The sequence below is a fragment of the Lepus europaeus genome, chromosome 23 (assembly GCF_033115175.1).
Source record: "Lepus europaeus isolate LE1 chromosome 23, mLepTim1.pri, whole genome shotgun sequence".
NCBI classification, from domain to species: Eukaryota; Metazoa; Chordata; class Mammalia; order Lagomorpha; family Leporidae; genus Lepus; species Lepus europaeus.
Window position 1 is genome coordinate 25,842,269 of NC_084849.1, and position 26,528 is coordinate 25,868,796.

A 26,528-nucleotide genomic window follows, 5' to 3' on the forward strand; every position below is an offset into this window, starting at 1 on the left:
AATATTAATGAGCAAGTCGGTATCTCTTGGGCCCTGCACCCACTTGGGAAACCTAGAAGAAGCTCCTGGCTCCTGGCTTCAGATCAGCCCAGCTCCAACCACTGCAGCCAGTTGGGAAGTGAACCAGCAGATGAAAGACCTCTCTCTCTCTCTCTCTCTCTCTCTCTCTCTCTGTAACTGTGCCTTTCAAATAAATAAATATTTTCTTTAAAAGACACTATGATACAGGATGTGGTTTTCCAAGAGCTGTCTTTTTAAAAAAAAAAAGATTTTTATTTATTTATTTGAGAGGTAGTGTTACAGAGAGGGAGAGACAGAGAGAGAGGTCTTCCATCCACTGGTTCACTCCCCCATTGGAGGAAAGAGTTGGAGCTGGGCCAATCCGAAGCCAGGAGCCAGGAGCTTCTTCCGGGTCTCTCACGTGGGTGCAGGGGCCCAAGGACTTGGACCATGTTCTACTGTTTTCCCAGGCCATAGCAGAGAGCTGGATTGGAAGAGGAGCAGCCAGGACTTGAACCAGTGCCCATATAGAATCCTTGCATTGCTGGCAGAAGCTTAACCCACTACACCACAGTGCTGCCCCCCCAGGAGGTGTCTTCACCCCTGTTTCTTTTTCTTTTTTTGACAGGCAGAGTTAGACAGTGAGAGAGAGAGAGAGACAAAGAGAAAGGTCTTCCTTCCGTTGGTTCACTCCCCAAATGGCCACTACAGCCGGTACACTGTGGCAAGCGCCCTGCACCGATCCTAAGCCAGGAGCCAGGTGCTTCCTCCTGGTCTCCCATGCGGGTGCAGGGCCCAAGCACTTGGGTCATCCTCCACTGCACTCCCTGGCCACAGCAGAGAGCTGGACTGGAAGAGGGGCAACCGGGACAGAATCCGGCGCCCCGACCAGGACTAGAACCCGGTGTGCCTGTGCCGCAGGCAGAGGATTAGCCTAGTGAGCTGCAGCGCCGGCCATTCACCCCTGTTTCAAATGTCTTCTCCTAGACTCTCTTCTCAGTCTCCCAAATGGCCAGCTCCTTCTGCAGCCTGAACTGCCAGTAGCACTAACTGCCTCTGTGTCCTCAGGACACAGCTGGCTGGACACTTCCTCCAGGAAGCCTTCCTTCTCTCCAAGCCAAATTAATAAGCGATGCTGTAGCTTAATCACCCCGTTGGCATTCTGCCTTTTCTTACTTCTCTATTTATTTCTTTGTCCTCCCCAGCAAACTCCAACTTCCCTGAGGGTAGAGACATGTCCGTTCTGTTTCTTTGCCTCCCAAGTGCCAGGCATACGACTTTCAGCAAATGTATAACAAATGAGTGGTTAACAGACCTGAGCCAGGTTTTAGGATATAAAAGCCCATTCATTATCCCGTTCGGACCTCAAGACAAATCCTTGGGGTAGATAATTGGGTCCATTTTACAGCTGGGTAAACTGAGATTCCAGTGGTAGAGCAGCTCACCCAAGTTCAATCCCTTAAGCCTGAGGACTTATTGGTGAAACTCATTAACAAAGACCATCAACATCAACCGCCAGCATGTTTGAACTGAAGATGGCTGAGCTAGGGCCAAGGATTCCACGTGGTGATACAGAGACTAGCCTGAGGGAGCTCTCCAACCCAGAGCTTCCCAGTGTTTTTAGCAAGATGGTGGGGGCCGGCGCCGCGGCTCAATAGGCTAATCCTCCACCTGCGGCGCCGACACCCCGGGTTCTAGTCCCAGTCGGGGCACTGGATTCTGTCCTGGTTGCCCCTCTTCCAGGCCAGCTCTCTGCTGTGGCCCGGGAGTGCAGTGGAGGATGGCCCAAGTCCTTGGGCCCTGCACCCCATGGGAGACCAGGAGAAGCACCAGGCTCCTGGCTTCGGATCAGCGCGGTGCGCCGGCCGCAGTGCACCGGCTGTGGCAGCCATTTGGGGGGTGAAACGGAAAAGGAAGACCTTTCTCTTTCTCTCTCTCTCACTGTCCACTCTGCCTGTCACAAAAGAGAGAGAGAGAGAGAGAGAGAAAGATGGTGGGAAGCCTACAGAGGTGGAAATCAGAAATCTTCCAGCTGGAGTTGTAACTCACTAGTTGTAACTCACTTTCTCTCCTTATCTGGGAAACAAGCAGACTTTCAAGGCTGGGAAACCCGAAAATCCTTTTCCATTTCCTTCCAAATGGAAACTAACTAACAGAGAGGCTCAGTGACTCCGGCCAGCTGTTTGACAGGCATCAATTAAGGAAATTAATTTTGTAGCATGAACTCCAGCAGCCGGACATATGTCACTCAGACAACCCTGAATTCACAATTATGCAAATTAAAGTCAGTAGATGGTAGGTATGTCCATCTCTTGTCGCTGCTGGGTGCTTAACTCCAATTAAACACCGAAACTACTGACATTTTTAAAAAATATTTATTTGAAAAAGTTACAGAGAGAGGAGAGACAGAGAGATCTATCCAATCGTTTGCTCCCCAACGGCCAGGACTGGGCCAGGCCAGAGCGACAGCTTCCTCCAGGTCTCCCTCATGGGTGGCAGGGGCCCAACCATTTGGGCCATCCTCCTCTGCTTTTCCCAGGCTAACAGGGAGCTGGATTGGAAGTGGAGCAGCCGGGACTCGAACCGGCATCACAGGCGGCAGCTTTACCCGCTGCTCCATACCGCCGGCCCATGCCAATCGTATCACGTGTGCCACCACGCCTCTCCACCAAGGCGATCACAGGCTCGGTCCGCCCCGCCCAGACCCCGCCCCTATACCCCAAGCCCCACCCTCTGGTCTCCGTGACTCCGCCTGCCGCCCTCGTTGCCATGGTGATCTCCGCCAACTCCCTGGAGTCTCACCCGCCCGGACTCCTCCAGGGAGGCTCTCGTCGCCATGGTGATCGCCGGTTCTGACTGCCCACCGGACTCGCTCCGCTGCCAACCCCGCCCAGGCCCCGCCCCCGACGTCTGGGATTGGTCAGATTCGCGCGGTTCCCGCGTGGCCTGCGTTGCCGTAGAGATCCCGGGCCGCGGGTGCGGCCAGCTGAGGCGGCGCGGAACACGGAGCGTTCGCGGGCGCTGCGGGTGAGTCCAGACCCTCATCCGGTGCAGACACGTCCGGGAGGCCGGGGTCCCCAGCGCGTCGTGTGCTCCACCCGTGTCTCACCTCCCGCATCCCCACCCCGCCAGGAACGTGAACTCGGCCTGCAGCTCGGGGCGTCCGCATGGCCTGGGTGCCCCGGACCTGGGCCAGGCCCGCGCTGGACCGGGAGGGATGAGAAGGGAAGGACAAGAACAGGCCGTGGGCGAGGCCATCCTGACGGCAGAGGAGGCTGGACGGGAACAGGAGATGGAGGCGGGCTGTGCAGTAGGCGTGGGGGGGGCTTCCTGGGGAGAGGTCTGTTGGCGGGAACTTAAGCCCCCAGCCCGCCCAGGTCACAGGAGTGGGAACGGGGCATCCCTCCCCCACGCCGCTTCCAAGGCCTGGTGTTTGCACCGCGCCTCCCACCCGGTGGAGGAAGCTCAGAGCTGGGTCTCTTTCCCAGAGACACCTGTCAGGTCTTCTGACTCCTAGGCAGGATGGAGCAGGCCGGCCCACCCCGACCTCTCCGTACTCCCTGAATGGACAGAGATGGCCTGAGGTCCGGTGTCCCAGTGACCTCTGGCAGAGGGAGGCTTGGATATGTTTTTGTTTTGTTTTGTTTGGGTTTTGGGTTTGTTTGTTTGTTTTTTTAGATTTATTTATTTATTTGAAAGAGTTACGCAAAGAGAGAAGGAGAGGCAGAGAGAGAGAGAGAGAGACAGAGAGACAGAGAGACAGAGGTCTTCCATCCACTGGTTCACTCCCCAGTTGGCTGCAACAGCCAGAGCTGGCCAATCCAAAGCCAAGAACTTCTTCCGGGTTTCCCATGCAGGTGCAGGGGCCTAAGGACTTGGGCCATCTTCTACTGCTTTCCCAGGCCATAGCAGAGAGCTGGATCAGAAGAGGAGCAGCCAGGACTAGAACCTTTGCCCATATGGGATACTGGCACTGCAGGTGGTGACTTTACTCACTATGCCACAGCGCTGGCCCCGTTTTTTCCCCCAAGAATAATTATTTGAAAGGCAGAGTTACAGAGAGAGAGGGAGGGACAGAGAGATCTTCCATCCACTGGTTCACTCCCCAAATGGCCCCAATGACTGGAGCTGGGCCAGGCCAAAGCCAGGAGCTTCCACTGGGGTCTCCCACATGGGTTGCAGGGGCCCAAGCACCTGGGCCATCCTCCACTGCTTTCCCAGGCACATTAGCAGGGAGCTGGATTGGAAGTGGAGCAGCTGAGACTTGAACCGGCACCTATATGGGAAGCCCATGGCACAGGCAGCGGCTTAATCACTAAACCACACTGGCAGCCCCTGGATCTGGTTTGAAAGCTAATGAAAAGTTTAGGCAGAAACTGTGGGTGAGTCCCCAGGCTTGCATGTCTCCCTAACTCTCTTGGAAATATGGAATTGCAGCAAATTTAGCAAGATCTTAATTGGCTTTCATTTGCAAGTCTAGAATTGAGCAACACCTCCTTTTATAAAATGGAGTGGGTGTTCCTGTAAGCTGAGCCAAGGGGGTGGATTTTATAAGGAAAACAGAAACAGAACACAGCAGGCAGATGGGTCATCCCGAAAGGCCTTTCCTTCCAGGGTGAAAGCACAGGGACTCTACTTGTGCTCACTCGGGTAAATGATAGGCTTTAAAAAAATTATTTATTTTGAGAGGCAGAGTTAACAGACAGAGGGAGGGAGAGAGAGGTCTTCCACCTGCTGGTTCACTCCCCAAATGGCCACAACAGCTGGAGCTGGGCTGATCCGAAGCCAGGAGCTTCCTCCGGGTCTCCCATGTGGGTGCAGGGGCCCAAGCACTTGGGCCATCTTCCACTGCCTTCTCAGGCCATTAGCAGAGAACTAGATCAGAAGTGGAGCAGCCGGGACACAAGCCAGTGCCCATATGGATGCCAGCACTGTAGGCGGCAGTTTAACCTGCTGTACCACAGCGCTGGCCCCAAATGGGTCCATTTTGATCGCTGCTGTGGATCTCCTGTTCTTTGTGTTTTTGGAAAAGTGACCTATTTCAAAGTTGAGTTTGATGACGTGGGATTTGGCATGAGTGACACCATGCTGGTTTGATCTGGTCTGCCAAGGCCTGGTCCAGGAGGCTAGTCCAAAACAAAAGCTTTCCACACAATTTTTTTAAAAAGATTTTATTTTCTTATTTGAAAGTCAGAGTTACAGAGAGAGAAGGAGAGGCAGAGAGAGAGAGAGGTCTTCCATCTGCTGGTTCACTCCCCAAATAACCGCAATGGCCAGAGCTGCACTGATCCAGAGCCAGGAGCTTCTTCAGAGTCTCCCACGCAGGTGCAGGGGCCCAAGAACTTGAGCCATCTTTTGGTGCTTGCCCAGGCCATAGCAGAGAGCTGGATCGGAAGTGGAGCAGCCTGGTCTCGAACTGGTACCCACATGGGATGCCGGCACTGCAGGCGGCGGCTTTACCTGCTGTGCCACAGCGCCGGCCCCTTGTACACATTTCATTTAATGTGCTCCGTGCCTTGGTTTCGGTCCACAGGACGCTGGAAGAATGAGGTCCTCCCTGACACCTGTGGGCCCCCCTGTGAGCCGGGACCGTGTCATCACCAGCTTCCCGAAGGTAGGGTCCGTGTTTGTCTGTGTTGCTCTCCTGACAACGGTGGCCCCATCCAGCTTCCTCCCCACAGCCTGCACTCACCCCAGAAATAACAGCAGGTGAACCAGGGAGGCCTGTCTCTCGCCACGTTGACCAGAGTTCTTGAGAAACTGGGTGTAGGCTTGCCCAAAACAGGCCGGCAGGTTGATGGTGACAGAGGGCTTGTGTCACACAGGGCGGTTGTGGCATGGAGGTTCTAAGGGCTCAGACTTTGTAGGCAGACGGTCCTGATCTTGTCCCTGTGCTGTGTGACCGTGAGGAAGCTGCTCCGCCTCTCACAGCTGCTATTCCGTGAGAATTCCTCACGTCGGGTCTCCCCGGGAGAATCCTCACCTGTTGCAGGCATCTGGGGAGCAAACCAGCAAATGGAAGATCTCTGTGTGTCTCTGTCTCTCTGACACACACACTCTCTGTCTCTTTCTGCCTTTAAAATAAATAAATAAACTTTTTAATATATTAATTACAACAGGAAGTACAAATCAGCACAGACTCTGAAGGGTGCAGTGGGACAATATTTACCAACACTGCAGAGGCCCTGCCTGCTGACCCAGCATTCTATTTCTAGGAGTTTTCTCAGCAGGTTTGCTGGCACAGGTGTACAGTGTGCACGAGGCCAGGTACTGCAGATTTTTTTTATTACATCTTTTTAAAAAAATTTATTTCGTGGCCGGCGCCGTGGCTTAACAGGCTAATCCTCCACCTTGTGGCGCCGGCACACCGGGTTCTAGTCCCGGTCAGGGCACCGGATTCTATCCCAGTTGCCCCTCTTCCAGTCCAGCTCTCTGCTGTGGCCAGGGAGTGCAGTGGAGGATGGCCCAAGTCCTTGGGCCCTGCACCCGCATGGGAGACCAGGAGAAGCACCTGGCTCCTGGCTTTGGATCAGCGTGATGCGCTGGCCGCAGCGGCCATTGGAGGGTGAACCAACGGCAAAAGGAAGACCTTTCTCTCTGTCTCTCTCTCTCTCACTATCCACTCTGCCTGTCAAAAAAAAAATTTTTTTATTTTGTAGCTGGCATTGTGGTGGAGTGGGTTAAGCCACCGCCAGCATCCCGTATGGGCACCGGTTACAGTCCTGGCTGTTCCACTTCCAATCCAGCTCCCTGCTTATGCATCTGGAAGAACAGCAGGAGATGGCTCAAATGCTTGTGTCCTTGCACCCACGTGGAAGACCCAGATGAAGCTCCTGGCTCTCCCCAGGCCCAGCCTTGGCTGTTGTGGCCATTTAGGGAGTGAACCAACCAATGAAAGATTGAAATCGCTCTCTCTCTAACTCTGAATTCCAAATAAACAATTTTTTTTTAAATTATCTATTTGAAAGGCAAAGCATCAAAAGAGATATAGAGGGAGATCTTCCATATATGATTCACTCCCCCAGATGACCACAGCAGCCAGGTCCTGGTTAGGCCAAAGCCAGGAGCCCAGAACTCCATCTTGGTTTCCTACACAGTGTCAGGGGCCCAAGTACTTGGGCCGTCTCCTGGCACAGCAGCAGGAAGCTGGATTGGAAGCAGAGCAGCCAAGACGTGGGCCTTGTGCCGGCCCTCTGACCTGGGACTCTGGTGCTAGAAGCTCTGGCTTCACCCCTGCTCTACAGTGCTGGCCCCTGCAGCAGTTTCTAAGAACAGGTCAGACCCTACAGAAATGTCCTCCGAGAGGGGGCTGCGTACACAGTGCCACTGTCTGCTGCCGTCGAAGTCGACCAAAGTGAATTGTTAGGTAAAAATGCCAGGAGTGGAACGGCATGTAAGTGAGTGTGTATAGCATGCCCTCATGTGTTTAGAAAAAAGAAGAAAGGGAGACAAGAAATTTCTGTGTCTGTTCATACACGCAGGAAATATTTCTGGAAGGTTCTTAAGACCCTACTGTTAGCTGTCACCTGCGTGTGACTTGAGATAGACATGGAGGGAGATAGTCTCTCTGTGGAGTGACCTTTTACTGCGTTTATTTTATCTGAGAAGGAGGGGACCTCCCATCTTCTAGTTCACTCCCCGAATGCCTGTAACAGCCAAGGCTGGGCCAGGGCTGAAGCTGTGAAGCTGGGTGCTGGGTCTCCCACGTGGGTGGCAGGGGCCCACCTACTTGAGCCGTCACCTGCTGCCTTCCAGGTGTGGGCGTCCCAATTGGCCGTTTAGCCACTGTACCGCAACACCCACCCCTTCTTCCTTCTTTAACTCCCCCTGCCACGTTCCTGCTCCCCACACCCACAGAGAAAGCCTTCAAATCCCAGGCTCATGGCCGCGTTCCCCCAAGGGCTTCCATCACGACAAAACCTCAGGCAGGTGCTCTCCCTGAAGCACACGACAGAGGTAGCCAGAGGTGACGGGGACTGGTGATGCGTGAGCCACGAGGAAGAGAGGCGTGAGTGGCGCAAACAGCCCGGGTCTCATGGGACCAAGGACCCTGTTTCCCGGGGCAGGACAGCGAGGCTCAGAGGCGCCTCTCACGAGGTTGCTGACACTGTTCCGCGTGAGTGTGGGCTGCTCGACCCGGCTGCTCACCAGTGTGACTCAGGGACTCCTCCAGCAACCACATGAAAGGTAGCTCTCATGAGGATGCCCATTTTAAAGATGAGGAGACCGGGGCCCCGAGCGGTTTCATCACTTGCCCTTTGTGAAGGCTCCTTCCCTGCTTGCCTCACCCACAGCTGGAGCTTAGAGGACGGAGGGGCCAGGGCAGCACCCAAACTGATACCTGAGAACCCGGAAGAGACACCAGGGCTGGGGCGGTGAGCTGTGGGGTCAAGCGGTGCCCGGCAGAACCGAATAAGAGCCAAGGGCAGCATTGCCGTACACGAGGAGCTCGCCGGCAGCCTCCACGCTTCTTCCCACAGCCTCGCCCTGTCCATGCTCCGCCCTGGCCAACCCAATGGCAAAAACTCGAGGTCATTTTTAGTTTCGTATTTTTTTTTTTCTAATTATACAACAAGGCGTGCATCCCACCTATGTCCAGATGACTTTTTAAATTTTATTTATTTTTAAATATTTATTCATTATTTGAAAGGCAGAGTTACAGGGAGGCAGAGAAAGAGAGAGAGGTCTTCCACCTGCTGGTTCACTCCCCCAAATGGCCACAACAGCCAGAGCTGGGTTGATCTGAAGCCAGGAGCCAAGAACTTCCACTGGGTCTCCCACACAGGTACAGGGGCCCAAAGGCCCTTTGACTGCTTTCCCAGGCCATAGCAGAGAGCTGGATCGGAAGTGGAGCAACCAGGACTTGAACCAGCACCCATATGGGATGCCAGCACTGCAGGTGGCAGCTTTACCCAGTACACCACAGCGCCAGCCCCTATTTATTTATTTTAAAGAATGACAAAGAGTGAGAGAAAGAGAGAGCAAAAGATCTAACATCTGCTGGTCACACCCTTAATGGCTGCAGCAGCCTGGGCCAGACCAGACCGAAACCAGGAGCTCAGAGCTCCAATCAGATCTCCCATGTGGGCGGTGGGCACCCCATACTTGAGTGACCGTCTGCTGCTTTCCCAGGGCGCTGGATCAGAAACAGAGCAAGCCGGATTGGAACCAGCACTCCAATACAGGATGCCCACATCGCAAGCGGCAGCTTAACCCACTGTATCACAACACCGGTGCCAATTTATTTATTTGTCTGAGAGGCAGAAAGACAAAGGGACAGAGACAGAGAGAGCACCCGTCTGCTAGTTCACTCCCCAGATGCCTGAAGCGGCCTCTCAGCTGGTGCCAGGACTCAATCCAGGTCTCCCACAGCAGGTGGCAGGGACCCAATTCCTTGAGCCATCACTGCTGCCTCCTGGGGTCCACATTAGCGGGAAGCTGGAGTCAGGAGCCGGAGCTGGGTGTTGAACCCAGACCCTCCAATATGGAATGCTGGTGTCTTAACCGCTAGGCCACACGTCTGGCCCTCATCCCGTCTTAATAGCCAAATACTAAGACACTCCCTCGCTGCCCAGCTTGGGGGTTGGAGCTGCAGCCTGGCGGGAGGATGTGCTCATCTGTCTGTCTGTCTGTCTGTCTCTGTGCAGTGGTATACGCCCGATGCCTGCCTGCAACTCAAGGAGCACTTTGACGGGCAGGTCAGCACAGCCTGCCAGCGCCGGGACACGGGGACTGTCGGGTGAGCCCACGAGGCGCGGGATGGGAGCAGAGACAGTGGGAAGGAATGAGCGCGTGAATGACCGTGTGAACAGACGAATGAGCAGACGAAACACCACGCCTGCCCAGGCGTCTGTGTGTGGGGCAACTGCCCTTGGCTCACCGACTGGGCTTTCAGGCCGAGGCCACAGCGCAGGTGCATCTCCTCTGTCTGTCCCACTCCCCGTGCTTTCCCTTCCCCTTGCTGGTCAGTGCCAGGACCTCGGGGAGCCTTCTCTGACCCCCCCCCCCACTGCCCCTGACCCCCAGCCCCTCCTTTGTGCTTCTGAGCCCTAGGAACTCAGCTCACAGGTTGTGGGTTTGCCTTTCTGGACGTCGCCAGAGCTGACCTGTCTTGTTCCTTGTTCTCACACTGGTAGCACCAGACACCAGTGGCACAAGTGTTTTGTAACAATTATGCTGTTTATTCTTCTTTTCTTTCCTTTTATTTTTCAAAAAATATGTATTTGAAAAGCAGAGTTACAGAGAGAGAGAGAGGAAAGAGAGATCTTCCATCTGCTGGTTTACTGCCCAAATAGCTGCGGTGGGCTGAACCAGGCCAAAGCCAGCAGCCTAGCCCTCCATCCAGTCTCCCCCTTGGGTGGCAGGGGCCCAAGGACTTCCACTTCCAGGTACTTGGGAAGCATCCTCCACTGCTTTCCCAGGTGGGTTAGCTGGAAGCTGTGTTGGAAACAAAGTAGCCAGGACTCAAACTGGCATTCAGATATGAGATGTGGCAGCTTAAGCTGCCATGCCACAACTCGGACCCGAGCTACAGGAACCCTTAAAGCATTGTCAGCAGTCCCAGAAGTGCCAACATGGAAGGCCAAATCAGAGACAGAGACAGAGACAGAGAGAGAAACAGGGTGGCTAGGGAGCCCAACAGGTCCAGAGCTGATTAGCCTCAAGCCACAGCCCAGATGTGCCGAGCCCAGGTCCCTTTCCGTAGCACACCCCTCGGCTTGTCTGACCCTTCGGGACCCCACTGAGTGAGCAGGTGATGGTGTCCTGGTCAGGGAGTTCCTGCTTGTCAGGAGCCGGAGCCCGCACGGGTGCACAGCCCCAGCGAGTGCACAGGAGGCTGCAGGGGCTGCCTACCCACTCCTGTGCCTCCGTCTTCCTGTACCCTCTGCATGGCAGCTCCCCCTGCCAGCTTGGACATGGCTCTTGGTTGCCACAGCCCCACCCGGGGTCTTTCTCTGACATTTTGTGACATTTTATGGCTTGTCCCTCGTCCAGCAGAGAGCCATCTCTGGACGATGCCACCCCAGCAGAGAGCTCAGGGAAGGAGAGGGGCCCCATGTTGGAAAGATCTTGAAACCACGCCCAAGAGCAACACGGGCATATTTCTCGCAGGCTCCAGCTGTCCAAGGTGGTGGTCGTTGGTGATCTCTACGTGGGGAAGACCAGCCTCATCCACAGGTGCGCCCTGCCGGCACCAGGTCGGCACACCTTTACCCTGGGAGGCCCAGAGAACAGCCAGGGGGCCGCCGGGAGCCCCGCCCCCTCGGCCTGGTGGGCGGTCTCTTGCTGTGGGTGTTGTCTGCCACCCGACTTCACGAGCAAAGCTTTTGCACGTGTTCCCGTCCAAAAGGACGCCCCTCTGACAGCCACGTCCTCGCCCCCACAGGTTTTGCAAGAACGTGTTCGACCGGGACTACAAGGCCACCATCGGGGTGGACTTTGAGATCGAGCGCTTTGAGGTGGCTGGGGTTCCCTACAGCCTCCAGATGTAAGTCCCGTCTTCGTCACCGAGGTCGTGTGGTGCCAGTTCCCACCCTTGGCTCCCGGGAGGCCTTCCCAGAGGCACCTGGGAACGGCCTAGGCGAGTTCCTTCTCCCCTGTGCCCCGAGGCGCTCAGCAAGGCCCTGTCTGGACAAGCAGGGCCTGGGCTGGATGTGTGGAACCGGGCCTCCCAGCTCCCCAAGTCCCCGGCCCGCACACCCGCTCCATCACTGTTATTGTCCCGTGTGGGCCGTCAGACCTGCCCACCTGCTTCCACCTCCCAGTGGCCTCCAGCTCCTGCCTCTCTGCTATCTGGAGCTCCCACGATCCCACTCTGCAGAGGCCCCACCGTCCAAGTCCCTTCCTCAGGCCTGGAATGCTCAATGGCTGCCTCTGCTCCACCCATTTTCTTGGCCACCTCCCGACCCCCGGTCTCAATCTCCAGGCCTCTCTTCCTCCCTGGGTTCATACCTCCATTGCCCTTGCCTGCCTGGGCTGCAGATCCTGTGGGTGTCCATTCCTAACTGGTGACACAGTGCCCCCATGCAGTCCTGGGCCACTTGGTGCCCATCCTGCCCGGGGAGAATACGGCACCAATCAGGAGCAAAGGAGGCCATGGCACACGGGGCCGTGGGCCTGAGGAACCTGGAGGCTGACGGAGCCCAGGGCGGGGCAGCCCAGGGGGAGCCACGGAAGGAATGGCTGATGGCCAAGCTCACTGCTGTGGCCACAGTAAAACAGGGGCTCTGTCCTTACCTTGAAGCCACTGCCAGCTGCCTCTGGCCCCCTCCCAGCTGCCTACCCCTGCATCTTCAGAAAGGAAGGAAAATTTATGAGGGAATTAATGAAAGAATGAAGCCCAAAAGGCTGCGTCATGCTAGATCACTTGGAAAAAAAAAACAGACCATCCATGGATCGTTTCAGACTTGTCTACACTTCCATTTCCTGAGGAAGTTAAACTGTGGTCTGATAGATGGAGCGTGGATTTTCAGACTCACCTTGCACGTAGACCACCTGCCCCGTTCCCAGCCAGAGCCAATAGATCGTGGCATGTGCACCTTCCCCTATGCCATGCTGTGCCCCTGGCAGACATCACCAATCGATGATTGCATTCTCTTCTGTGGACACAGTGCTTCGCTTCTGAGCCCTTCTCAACATGGTGCTCCAGAGAGCCATAGCTGACCGATCTGAGCGGCCGGGGAGTGTCCCTGTCAGACACTCCCACCCCCACACGGAAGCAGGGACCCCTGCCACGCCTGAGCATGTGGCAGAGCCACAGCTGGAGGCCTGGCTTGGAGCCCAGGGCCTCCTCTGAGGTGAACTTCCATCTCCATATGCTCCATCTGCAGTCAGAAGGGCTGAGCTGCGGCTCCGTGCAGGCAGGGGACTATGCCCCTCCCCCCACCAGCCTGCCCAGGGCACCCACAAAAGCATCATAAGGAGCTAGGGGCAGGAATGGCTGGCTCCCAGCAGGTACTTCCTAGAGGCTGTGCACCTGCAGGCCCTGAGCCTCCTACACACACACACACACACACACACACGGTCCCACTCGCCTGTTGGCCTAGAACACTGCGACTGCTTAACCTGCCCCCACTGTTTCCCTTCCCCTCTCTCCCATGGCACAGCTGGGACACAGCCGGGCAGGAGAAGTTCAAGTGCATCGCGTCCGCCTACTATCGTGGTGCCCAGGGTGAGTAGTTGTGCCAAGGCAGGGCCCTCAGCCACGCGCAGCAGCGGGAAGCCCAGGTCCTCTGCAAGGGTGCCGGGCTCCTGTCCCCTTTGAGCCACTGAGGAAACACTGGGGACAGGGAAGCCGCCTCCAAGCTGGGGCTCTTGGCCGTCTTCAGGGTCCCTGTGGTGGAGGGTGTGCGCCTTAAGTCGCAACCCCAGGCTGGAGAGGAAGCACTGCAGACGTCTCAAGACTCCAGGGAGGTGGGGACAGGCTTGTCTGATCTCAGCAGGGGATGGGGGTGGCTGAAGCCGGAGAGGAGGGGCGGAAGGTGGGCCGCGGTAGGACTGGCAGGATCAGGTGGGGGCCAGCAGGGCCGATGGCAGACCAGGCACTGGGCAGGACTTAGGGTGGCAGGAAAGTCCCCATGCCGACCCCAGCCTCCCAGGAGGAAGACAGGACGGGCTCGGAGCAGGAGGCTTGCGACGATTGCCCAGAGCATTCGGAGCCAGACCCGAGATGCGGAGGCCCGGTTATGCCTGCGCAGCAGCGGTGCAAAGCCACAGCACGCTCATTCGGGTCCGAAAGCGGCAAAAACAGGAAACGCGCTCCGCGAGCCCGAGCCTGGGAGTCAGAGCTCTGGCTTGGTCACATCCACGGTGGCTTCCTGCACCCGTCACCTCTGCAGGCCTCTCTCTCCCTGGGCGGCCACCCCCTGGGAAGAAGAGGTGTGAGGCACCTGGCACACCCCCACCCAAGGCAACCAAATGCCCCATTGCCAGTCATCTCCCTCTGCCCGGCCCCACTCACACCACTAGAGGGCAGTAGAGAGCAGGTGTGTGCCCACAGTACCACTCTCAACACAAGGGGCCAGGGTGGGGCCTGTAGTGAGAGGAGATGAGGGTGGGGGTCGCATCTCCCAGTTTTCCTCCCACCCAGCCCCACCAGTTGTCTCCCTCCAGCTGGTTGCTGCCACTGGTTGACAGTGCCCCGCGTCAGACCCCAGACCAACAGTTTTACCAAAAGCTGCTCAGGTTGAATGCCCCCCACCTCCAGTTGACAGATGGGGAAACTGAGGCTCTCAACCATTAAGACCCTCCCCCGACTGGTGCTAACCTTTGCCCTAAGTGGCACAGGGTGTCTGACACCAAAACCCACCCACTGCTTCCTGCTCCCTGCAGGCAGGGGAGGGCAGGTCTGTGGGACAGCCAGAGTTGTCTCCTCCCCAGGGCCGATGCCTGGGACCACCCCAGCAGTTGCTCAGGATCCGGGGAACCCTGGGAGCAGGGAATGCCCCAGTGGAGTCCCCTGGGTCTCCCTCTTGGCCTTGCCTGCTGCTGATTGGCTGTGCTTCCCCCCTCCCCCACTGCGTGTCCAGTGATCGTCTCGGCCTTTGACCTCACCGACATACAAACCCTGGAACATACCAGGCAAGTCCCAGGCGCTGTGGCCTCGGGGTCCCCCAAAGCTCAGGAGACTGCCCGAAAGGGCTCCCCAAGACCTCAGGCTGGTGGGCTGGGCCCCTGGCAGTAGGCATGAGTTAACTGGGCAAATTTTGTCCAGACCAGCTGCCCACAGGCCACTTCCTGTCCAGTTGCCCTCTTACCCCTGGAGACTTGCTTCCCAGGGGCACACGGCCAGGACAGCCCCACGGGGGTGGGGGGTGGGGGGTGGAGAGGAATGTGTTCCCAAGGGCCATGCCTCACTTTAGTCACCCTCACTGCAGTCATCATGTTCGCTTTGCCCTGGCCCGGGACATGAATCTTGCTGTCTTGGGCAGAGATATGGCCCATCCCAGCAGGGCCGGAGGTTGGGGGGAGCCATCTTGCTTCTGTCTGGAACCGTCCAGCAAAGCCCCGATCCTACATTTATTCCGGGTGTTCACACCCAGCATCTCAAACCCTGTGAATGAGGGGCCAGGGTGATCTTTTGAGCTGATTGCAAAGCAGGATTCGCCCGAGGTCTCACAGGGTGAAGGCAGAGCCAGGGCCAAGGCGGGGGGTGGTCTTCATTGTCCCCTACCAGGCCCAGCACCCTCCTCTGGCAGCGTGGGCCAAGGGACCCTCCCTGCACCTCCCCGCTCTGTGCTCCCAGCCCTGGAGGCTGCACCCTGTCCCCTAGTCTTCCGTAGGCCCCTCTGGGTAGGTGGGTGATATGTCTCTGCCCATGTCACCCCCACCCCACCCCGGTACTTTCCAGACAGTGGCTGAAGGATGCATTGAGGGAGAACGAGGCTGGCTCCTGCCTCATCTTCCTCGTGGGAACCAAGAAGGATCTTCTGGTGAGTGGGGCGGGGCAGGGCGGGGTGGGGCCAGGCTGGGCCAGGAGGGGTGGGAGGGACTCATGTCTAAAGTTGGAGTTCAAAGACACGGGCTTTGGGGCTGAAGGGGAAAGGGACTCCAGGTCCCTATGCTGCCTCCAAGAGAGGGGTGGACCCCCTCCCCATGGTGAGGCCGCCCCATTGTCCTAGGGTGAGATGGGGGAGCCAGGGTGGGGAAGAGGCCGGGACGCTGGGTCAGCCAGGTACTTCTCGCAGTCAGGGGCGGCGTGTGAGCAGGCAGAAGCCGAGGCCGTGCAGCTGGCCAGTGAGATGCAGGCCGAGTACTGGTCGGTGTCAGCCAAGACAGGTGAGTGGGGCTTGGGGCGCCACCGTGGTGGGTCCTCCCAGGGCTCTGGCATGGCGTGGGGCCTGGCGGCATCTCTATCCCTTTAGAAAGAGTTGGGGAGTCCTGCCTCATGGAGGGGTGGAGGACAGTGCCCCCACTACACCTGGGAGGTAGGCTCTGCTTCCCCCTGCGGAGTTACCCCTCAGGTCCCCGGAGAAGAAGTGGCAGGGCTGGGAGCCACACACAGCCCTCACCTGGAACCTGTAGACGGTGGCTGTGTGGCCACACCTGGCACATGGGAGGGACCAGAGATGCAGGAGCTGCTGCCCCTTCCTGGGTTTTGTCTGAGCACTGAGATGTTGCTGCCTGGCCCCGGCTCTCACCTGTCCCACTCCTCACTGCTCCTCCCGGCCGCACCAGCCCCCCTCTAGCCCTGGGCAAGCTGCCCGGCTTCTTCCAGCCTGAGTCTCTCTGCCTGGGAAGCTGGCTGGCGCCATCCATCATTTGTAATGAAAACACGTGCTTTAAATTACAAACACCATGGAGGAAGAACTAGGGAAGCCGAGGGCGGAGTCTGGGGACACCGGTAGTTGCGGGATACGTGGAATTCTGTGCAGTCCCTGGCACAGAGGCGGCTCTGGGGGCTCAGGAATCAAGCCCCATGGCGGAGAGGGAAATGGACGTCTGACCCTCAGGGCCTGGGTGATTGCTGAGGGCAGAAGCACCTCCTCCAGCCCAGCGCAAACACCTGGCAGTGCTGTGCCAGGTGCCCCCTTGCTGCTCCGTCCCAACAGAGGTTGCTCGTGCCCTGAGGACCCACCCTCCTTTGTCAGAGTAACAGCAAGCTCACCGTGCCCCGTGCGGTTGTGCAGGTTGTTAACTGTACAAAGGCAGAGTGAGTAAGTGTGTTTGGGACTGGAACCCTGGCTGCTCCCTGTGCAGCACCTCCACCTGTAGGAGGAGGCACAAAGATGCCTTGTAGGGCCAGCAGCACGGTGAGCCTCACGGCCCCACTGGGCAGGCATGGAGAGAGGCCAGGCAGCAACTGCCCCTAGCGGGTGCTCAGAGGCAACCAATTAGAAGAGAAGACACAGGCAACGAAGACCCAGAGGTGGGAGGGGGCTCGAGCCGGGTGGGGAAGCTGGTTCTGCAGGTGGGCGGAGCTGCCCCCCAGGGCCCTCACTGTGACTGGCAGGAGTGCTCTAGAGGGGATCCCACACCAGCCTGGGGGGGCCCACCTCCAAACACATCCAGGGCATGGGCACAGGCAGCCGGGGTCACAGCCGTGTCGCGGGCCCGCAGGGGAGAACGTGAAGGCGTTCTTCAGCCGTGTCGCTGCCCTGGCGTTCGAGCGGTCAGTGCTGCAGGACCTGGACAGGAGGAACGGCGCCCGGCTCCAGGTCGGCGACGGAGACCTCATCCGTGCGTACAGGCGAGGCTGGTGGGTTGGGCAGCCGGCTCGTGACCAGAAATCCACGTCCACCAACCCAGGACCCTGCATTTCCTTAACCCAGCACCCCAATGTCCTCCTTTAACCCTCTGTTCTGGGCTGTCACCCAGCCCCAGGTCTGCAGCTGCCCTGCCCCTGCCCACCAGCTCAGACACCTGCCTGGCCCTCCTGGCCTGGACTGGGGCATCCGGGGCCCTGCAAGCGTGTCCTAGGTCCAGCTTTCCCATCCCCATGCCACCTGTGATGTCCCCAGCCTCGGCCTGTGCCAGGTCATCCGGGGCCTGAAGCACACACCTAGGAACTGAGGTTCATGGCTGTGGCTGTCAGGGAAGGAGTGGCCCCTGCCCATTGTCGGCTACAGGGTGCTTGGAGGGCGCCAACTTGTACCTCTTTCTCCCCTCTGCACAGGGATGGAGGGAAGCCCACCCGAGTCCCAAGAGACCCAGCAGTCCTCCAGCCTGGGCTGCTGTTAGCAGGAGCCTGCGTCACAGGCCCCCACCGGCCCCCTGCACGCGTGTGGGCAGCGGCTTCTGTGACTGGGGAGAGCTGATGTGGAGCCCCAAGCTCCACAGCACATCTGCCTCCTCTCGGGCAGGCCAGGAGCCAGCAAGAAGGTCGCCACTGGCCTCCCAGGGGCCCCACACTGCCCCCTACCGGCCAGGTAGGGTCACTGTAGGAACCTCCAGAAAGTCCTCCCTGCAGGTCACCCGATGGTCACCCTAGACCTTGAGCAGCCTCAGGTCCAGACCGCAAACTCAGGACAGCCACATCCCTCATCTGTGGCCTCATCAGCGGGTTCCTCCTTCCCAGCCACCCTGGACGTGGCCTCAGAATCCTCACCACAGCGTTCCAGGCAAGCAGGACTTGTCTGAGTCGGCACCTCCTGGCCCGTATGGGAGTCCCCAGGGTCCTGGCCTCCAGTCTGTGGGCGGGGAGGGGCAGCCCAAGCCACTGGCCCATAGGGATGACGGATCCACCCAGCTGTGCTGTGGGAAAAAGATACACGGCCCCCTCGGATCACTCGCTCCTGAATCCGTGAGTGCTGTGCCATCGCCCAGGCCAGCCCGGTACCCAACTGTTGCCTCCCCATCCCTCTCGCCCACCAGTCCTGCCTGTCTCTTGGGGTCTTTTGTAGTGGTACCTGCACATCTTGGAAGTACTCTGGAATCCCTCTGAGTCTGACATGTCTCTGTCTCCACTGCTTCCCCTTGCACACCCACAGCACACATGACCCTGCCCCCAGGCCCCCTAGCCCTCTGCCCTCCATGCCCATCAACACTGCCTCTCTGCAGCTCACCGCCCTCCACCTGCCCTGCATGCCCGCAGCCCAGGGGCTGTGCCCACTCACCTCGCCGACCTGGTGCTGTGGGCAGCCAGATAAGTCTGTTGGGGAGCATTTTGTGGTTGGTGCCTGGTACACTACAGATACTCATCAAAGAAGCTCATAGCTGTTGCCAAAAACCAAGGGGAAGCCTGGGCATCACTTTCTGTTCATTACTGCATAGTTTTGTAATAGCCATATTTTTAGTTTTTTTTTTTTTTAAAGAATGCTCTTTTAAAAAACTATTTTATTTATTTGAAAGATGAGGGAGGGAGGGAGGAGCAGTGCCATTGCCCGCCCTCTCTTTTTGTGTGTACGGGAAGGTACTTCACAGAGTTTGTGCAAATGGCACTACAAGCCAAGTGTAGGGGTAGGCATTGCAACGCAGCGGATTAAGCCTCTGCTGGAGACACCAACATCCCGTATCAGAATGTCGGTCCAAGTCCCAGCTAGTCCACGTCCAGTCCAGCTCCCTGCGAACGTGCCCAGGAGGCTGCAGGTGACGGCTCAAGTCCTTAAGTCCTTGCCACTCCTGTGGGAGGCCCGGATGGAGTTGCTGGCTCTTGGCTTTGACTCGGCCCACCCCCAGCTGTATGGGGGAGGGAATTAGCACAGGTGGGAGATCATTCTGTCACTCTGTCTTTGAAAGGCAGAGTGACACAGAGAGAGAGGTCTTCCATCTGCTGGTTCACTCCCTAGATGGCTGCAACAGCCAGAGCTGTGCTGATTAGGAGCCAGAAGCTTCTGAGTCTTCCAAGTGGGTGCAGGTACCCAAGGACTTGGGCCATCTTCTACTGTTTCCCCAGGCCATACCAAGGAGCTGGATCAGAAGTGGAGCAGCCGGGACTCGAACCGGTGCCTGTGTGGGATGCCGGCATTGCAGGTGGAGGCTTTTACCAGCTATGCCACAGCACCGGCCCCAATAAATTTTTTTTTTGAAAGTTTATTTTGGTGCAAAAAAATTTAAATCGATGTGTAGTTTATTCAGAATATTGATGTCCATGAGATTTTTGATAACTCACGCATGAATTTCTCCGTTTTTTGCACCCTGATAAACTTCTTTAAGAAATGCCCTTGTGGGACACACTTCTTTATATAAGTCACTTTCAAAGGTTTTAAAGTGGGTTGCATTGCCCACTGCTGAGCTGGTGTCGCGGGCAGCTGGCAGCATCCCCTGTGTCTCCCGTGTGCACGGCCCCCTCTTTGCCAGCTTGTGTGCAGCGTCGCCAGGGTAGCCCCACGCTGTCCACACTGCCTGGCAGCCTGCCTTTCTGACGAACTGCCGCCCAGGGTCCTCTACCAGCTGCCCCAGGGCTGCCAGTGGCCATCCCTGTAGTTGCATGAGGGTCTTTGCTATGTTCCACGAGCTCCTGGAAGCCCCCTTGTAGCAAGGAGCATGGAGGGGCCGGGCTCACATAACCGCAGCACCCCTGCAGGATGGGGAGACAGACATGGAGAGCTGAAAAGAGGGGACACGTTCTGCCTGAGCACCATGTCCTCTTCCTCACTCCTGGTCCCGCTCTGCCTCTGCCCCACCCCTGTGGGAACTCCACTCTGGGTGGCCTTGCCCTTGGGGCTGCCCCATATCTCTTAGATGTGCCCTCCATCTGGGTGGTGCCAGTCCCTGTCACCCAGGGTTGTGACCCAGCCATGGCCAACTCTCTGCAGGCTCCCCCAGCCCAGCTGTCCCACTCCCTGTCATAGCCTCCATGGTCTTTCTTAGTCCATCCCCACTCCTGCGGCCATGGTGACATATGGACATGGAGACTCACCCCAGCTCCCAGCTCATTCAGTCTTGTGTCCCGGGTGTCTGCCTACCTCACCTTCCTCCCAGCCCTCCTGGGGCCTTCCACAGCGAAGGAGCAGCCACCAAGGTGGCAGCAGCTTGGGGGATGGGGTGGGATGTAGACCTTTAGCCAATGAACCTTGCTCCCCCTCAGAACCAAAGGGGTCTTTTTTTTTTTTTTTTTTTTGACAGGCAGAGTGGACAGTGAGAGACAGAGAGAAAGGTCTTCCTTTGCCATTGGTTCACTCTCCAGTGGCCTCCGTGGCTGGTGCACTGTGGCCGGCGCACTGCGCTGATCCGAAGCCAGGAGCCAGGTGCTTCTCCTGGTCTCCCATGGGGTGCAGGGCCCAAGCACTTGGGCCATCCTCCACTGCAGTCCCTGGCCACAGCAGAGGGCTGGCCTGGAAGAGGGGCAACTGGGACAGAATCCGGCACCCTGCCTGGGACTAGAACCCGGTGTGCCGGCGCCGCAAGGCAGAGGATTAGCCTAGTGAGCCACAGTGCCGGCCCAAAGGGATCTATAAGCCAGGAGAGCTAAGCTCACCTAAGATCTAAGTGCTGGCTCTGGTTTGAACGTGATCTGGCCCCTGGGCTCAGGCAGACCTTCAAACCCCCAAGTCGCACATCAATGGTACTAAGAGAACAGAAGCAACCCAGTGAACGGTGTGTAGGAAGTGAGACTTGGAGGAGGGGCTCAGTTTTCACTGGGGGCGTGTCCCCGGAAAGCAGGTCTCAGGAGCAGTTGCATACAGAAGCCTGATTTGAGCTGCAGCTTCTCTCTGGCTCGCCACACGAGCCTGGCTCTGCAGTCATCAGCCACCTTCATCGGAGGTCAGGCTAACAGGGCTGCCAGTCTTGGACTTGAACTCCCAGAAACATAAGCAAAATAAAGCTCTTCTTGTCATAAGCTTAGTCGCCTCGTCATATTTGGTTAACAGTGGTGAAAAGCTGGCCACTGTGCGTAGAGGGAGACACAGCGCTGGGGAAAGGTGCATGTTCACTGAGTCACTAATTCTCTTTGCTACGTTCAGCTTTCCTGGAGCCCTTTCTGGCCCAGGCCTCTGCATTCCCCCACTTAACTCTGCCCAGACAGGTGTCAGCCCAGCCCCATTTCACAGGGCTGTGCCCCAGGTGGGTGCGGGACTGGGTGAAGGGCATTAGCCCCAGGGCCACGCAGGTGCAGGCTGGGACAGGGAGGCAGCCCCTTGTGCAGGTCTGAGCCCTCGGGGAGGCTGGCACTTAGGGAATTCTGGGCTGGAGGGACTCCGGGGTGGACACAGAGTGACTCAGGAGGCCCAGGGCAGCCACGCATGTGCGATTTCAGAAAATGCACAGCTCAGAGGGGGGCCCTGGGTGCACCCCCACACACCCGCCCAAGAAACTGGAGGCTTCAGGCCTTGCCCTGAGACAAGACAGCTCCTGGGGCTCTCTTTCCATCTGCTGTGGCCTCGCAATGGCACCTCCCATATGTCGGGCCTCTCCTGAGGGACGCTGATGGGCAGATGGGGAGTGTGGCTGTCACATCGCCCCTTTCCAGGCAGTGTGGAGGCTTCCTGGCCGCCTCCCCCTCATCCAGGTGCCTCCGTGGTATTCCAGGCACCAGCACCTGTCTGAGCCTGTGCCCCTGCCTCTGGGGTGCTATTAGCCAGCCTGCGGTCAGGGTGGGTGGTCTGGGAGGCGAAGTGAACCCAGGGCTCCCTCCCTCCTACAAGTAGGAGCACCCCAGGCCTGAGGGGACTCTGGGCCTCTGCCCACTGGAAGCTGCAGCCTGGGCCATCTCACCGGCCACAGCTTCGGGAACAAGCTCATCTTGCGCCCTGTGAACACTGGAAACAGCAGCCAGGAGCTCCCTTGGTGATAGCCCAGCTGCAAAGGCCTCATCAATAATGCATTCTGAGAAGCAGAGGGCTGGGGGAGCTACTGCTGAGGAGGGGCCTGCAAGGAAAGGGCCACACCCTCGCCCGTTGCAACCGGCGGCTCCCGCAAGGGCTCGTTTCTCGCCTGGCGAGGATGTCGTACGGAGACCTCTGCTCCCGGACTCCGGGCCGGGGAAGGGCAGGCTGTAGGACGGGGCGGGCACTGTCCAGGGCAGCACAGTGTGCAGGGCTCAAGAACAGCTGTACTGATGGCCCCAGCTCCCTGGGGCTGACGGATGACAGATGGCAGGTGGGGGTCACGTGGACACGTGTTACTTGCAGGAAGCCTTTCTCTGGCCTCCAGCCAGCAAAGTCATGGACGCTTGTGCAGACAGAGCAGGGAAAGGAGCAGGAAGAGGCCCAGGCTTTGGAGTCAGCCTCAAGCAGGTGTTAAGGCAGGAAACGCAAACGCCGCTGTCTTCCTGATGTCAACCGATGGTCCTGTCTGCCGGCACAACACTCAAGAGCGTGGATCTGGGAGCAGGGCAGGCTGGGCTCACGTCTGGGCTGCTTGTTTACTGCTGAGTCTTATAGTTTGAGTAGGATTTGGCTCCCCAAACTTAGGCAAATGCTTAAACCCCGCAGTCTTATGTTGATGGCTAATGGTTGGTGGATTAAGAGTGCAGACCTGATCCAGTGCTGGTGGCTGGGAGATGGGGCTGAGAGGAGGTCTTAGGACATTGGGGATTTGCCCTCCGAAGGCTGTTCCCGGGGCCGGTGCTGTGACGTAGCGGGTAAAAGCCACCACCTGCAGTGTCAGCATCCCATATGGGCGCCAGTTTGAGTCCTGGCTGCTCTGCTTTTGATCCAGCTCTCTGCTGTGGCCTGGGAAAATGGCCCAGGTTCTTGGGCTCCTGTGCCCACATGGGAGACCCAGAAGAGGCTCGCTCCTGGCTCCTGGCTTCGGATTGGCCCAGCTCCCACCGTTGCAGCCATCTGGAGAGTGAACCAGCAGATGGAAGACCTTTCTCTCTCGCTGCCTCTGCCTCTTTGTAGCTCTGCCTTTCAAATAAATAAATAAATATTTACCAAAAAGAAAAAAGATGGCTGTTCTTGCAAAGGGGTTGGTTATGCAAGCAGAGTGTGCTCTCTCTCTCTCTCTCTCTCTCTCTTTCCTGTTTTAAGATTTATTTTATTTGACAGAGAGTTACAGAGAGAGGTAGGTCTTCCATTCTGCTGGTTCACTCCCCAAATGACTGCAACAGCCAGAGCTGAGCTGATCAGGAGCTTTTCTGAGACTGCCACTTAGGTGCAAGGGCCCAAGGTCTTGGGCCATCTTCTACTGCTTTTCCAGCAGAGAGCTGGATTGGAAGTGGGGCAGCCGGACTCGAACTGGTGCCCGTATGGGATGCCGACATTGCAGACATCAGCTTTCCCCACCACGCCACAGCACCGGCCCCGAATGCAATCACTCATCACGTACATGTTCACACGCATTCAGAGCAGCCTTGTTCACAACAGCCCGCAGGTGGAAACAGTCCAAAAGGTAGAAGCCGACGAAGGCATAAAGGAAACGTGGTCCATCTATGCGCTGGAATACTATTCAGCTTGAACAAAGGAAGAACATTCTGAAACATGCTGTATATGACACGTATGACATTATGACTGCGTATGACATATACAACTCTATGACATTCTGGAGGACAAAAGACAGGAACAGTGAAGGCGGTTGGCGGCCAGGGATGGGGGGGGGGTAAGCAAGGCCAAGAGGGATTTTAGAGCAGTGAAACTACTCTGTGGGCTACCGTGATAGTGGATTCTTGTCACTCATGTGTCTAGACCATAACGTGTACACACCAAGAACAAATCCTAAGCTGTAGCCTGTAATGCCGGCATCCCGTATGAGTGCTGGTTCAAATCCCAGCTGCTCCACTTCCGATCCAGCTCCCCGCTAATGCACCTGGGAAAGCAGCAGGTGATGGCCTGAGTGTGCTTGGGTTCCTGCCACCCATGTCAGAGACCCTGATAGAGTTCCTGGCTCCTGGCTTCAGCCTGGCCCAGTCCCGCCTCATGGCTGCAGCCATTTGGGGAGTAAAACAGTGCATGGAGGATCTCTCTCTCTCTCTCTCTCTCTCCCTCTCTTTTGTAACACTACCCTTCCAATAAATAAATACAATTTAAAAAGAAAAGAAAACTGAAGGGAAACATGCCCAAAGATGCCCCTTCCTTGTCCCAGTTTCCAGATTTAAAAATAGAACATCTGTGGGGAGGGGGCGTGGAAATGTCTGTCATCTCACCGCAGCCGTGTGGTCACCGTGTGTACAGCTGTCCAAACTGCACTTGGCATCGTTCATCTACACACACATCCACCACACCTCCATGAAGCTGTCAATAAAACCCAAAAATCCCAGCCACTGTTTCTTTTTTTTTTTTTTTTTTTTTTGACAAGCAGAGTGGACAGTGAGAGACGGAGAGACAGAGAGAAAGGTCTTCTTTTGCCGTTGGTTCACCCTCCAATGGCCACCGCAGCCAGCGCACTGCGGCCGGCGCACCGCACTGATTCGAAGGCAGGAGCCAGGTGCTTCTCCTGGTCTCCCATGGGGTGCAGGGCCCAAGCACTTGGGCCATCCTCCACTGCACTCCCGGGCCACAGCAGAGAGCTGGCCTGGAAGAGGGGCAACCGGGACGGAATCCAGCACCCCGACCAGGACTAGAACCCGGTGTGCTGGTGCTGCAGGCGGAGGATTAGCCTATTGAGCCGCGGCACCGGCCCATTGTTTCTTTAGTTGTCAAAGATAGCCTTTTTCATGATGAAGACATAGGAAAAGTACAATGATGAAGGAAAGAAATGGCACCCAAGGACTCTGTCCTCCTCGCTGGACTTTCTCACTCCCCTGACCAGTCCCTTCTCTGGCTGCCTCTCACAACCTCCTAATCTGGCTCCTGCCTCTTCCCATCCAGCCCCCAGGGCTACAAACACCAGCTGTCCACTGACAACACGCCAATACTACAATGTGTTTGGGTTTTTTTTAGATTTATTTATTTATTACATGAAAGGCAGAGTGACACAGAGAGCAAAGGCGAAGATGGGCATGACAGAGGGAGAGAGACAGAGAACTTACATTTGCTGGTTCACTCTCTGAATGCCTTCAGCAGCCAGAGCTGAGTCAGGCCAAAACCAGGAGCCAGGGCCGGCGCCGCAGCTCACTAGGCTAATCCTCCACCTTGCGGCGCCGGCACACCGGGTTCTAGTCCCGGTCGGGGCACCGATCCTGTCCCGGTTGCCCCTCTTCCAGGCCAGCTCTCTGCTGTGGCTAGGGAGTGCAGTGGAGGATGGCCCAAGTCCTTGGGTCCTGCACCCCATGGGAGACCAGGAAAAGCACCTGGCTCCTGCCATCGGAACAGCGCGGTGCGCCGGCCGCAGCGCGCTACCGCGGCGGCCATTGGAGGGTGAACCAACGGCAAAAGGAAGACCTTTCTCTCTGTCTCTCTCTCTCACTGCCCACTGTGCCTGTCAAAAAAATAAATAAATAAATAAATAAAAATAAAAAAAAAAAACCAGGAGCCAGGAGCTCCATCCAGGTCTCTCCTGTGGGTGGCAGAGGCCCAAGCACTTGAGCCGCCGTCCACTGCCCACCCCAGGATCATTAGCAGGAAGATGAGAAGCAGAGGAGCAGGGACGCAAGCGGCGCTTGGATATAGGATGCGGGCATCACCAGCAGTGGCTCGACACCAGCCAGCCCCCGACACGCCCATCTCTACCTGTGGTCTCGACTGCCCCTTGGCGCTGCGGACTCAGCCCCTGCCTGGTGGGTGATGTTCACCTGTGGCCTCACACGGCACCCTTGCTGGCCCCAATGTCAGGCAACTACATGGCTGTGGCTCCTGCTCATTCCCCACACTCGGTGCGTCTGCCAGAGCCACCAAGTCTACTCCTGGAATGGGAGCCACTCTCCATCTCCTGTGCTTCCTCCCTTGTCTGGGTCGCCACACCAGCACTGGCTGCTTGGATGACGGTGACAGCTCCTGACTTCTCACCTCGCACCCCCCCAACCCCACCCACCCACCCAGTTCTCCACACAGAAAGGCCAAGTCAGTCTCCCCCTCCTGACCGTGTTGTCCAGTGTGGCTATATTTTTTTCATGTTTGATTTTTAATTTAGTAGAATCTAGTAAGTGATTCTTTCCATCAAATAAATGAATACCAACTCAGGGTAAAAACACATTTTTTAAAAAAGATTTATTTACTCTTCCAGGCCAGCTCTCTGCTGTGGCCAGGGAGTGCAGTGGAGGATGGCCCAAGTCCTTGGGCCCTGCACCCCATGGGAGACCAGGAGAAGCACCTGGCTCCTGCCATCGG

The 26,528-nt window shown here is 57.2% G+C and overlaps 1 protein-coding gene across 1 annotated transcript; it reads left to right on the forward strand.

Moving 5' to 3' along the window:
- The first annotated feature begins 2,972 nt into the window (after positions 1–2,972).
- On the forward strand, positions 2,973–21,216 carry RAB36 (RAB36, member RAS oncogene family). Its single transcript, XM_062182505.1, has 11 exons — positions 2,973–3,027; positions 5,534–5,614; positions 9,648–9,739; positions 11,113–11,178; positions 11,387–11,488; positions 13,107–13,171; positions 14,529–14,584; positions 15,354–15,431; positions 15,687–15,777; positions 17,059–17,178; positions 17,615–21,216. The coding sequence occupies exons 2-11, from the start codon at positions 5,546–5,548 to the stop codon at positions 17,677–17,679; spliced, it is 804 nt and encodes a 267-aa protein (XP_062038489.1). The 5' UTR covers positions 2,973–3,027; positions 5,534–5,545; the 3' UTR covers positions 17,680–21,216.
- The last annotated feature ends 5,312 nt before the right edge of the window (positions 21,217–26,528 follow it).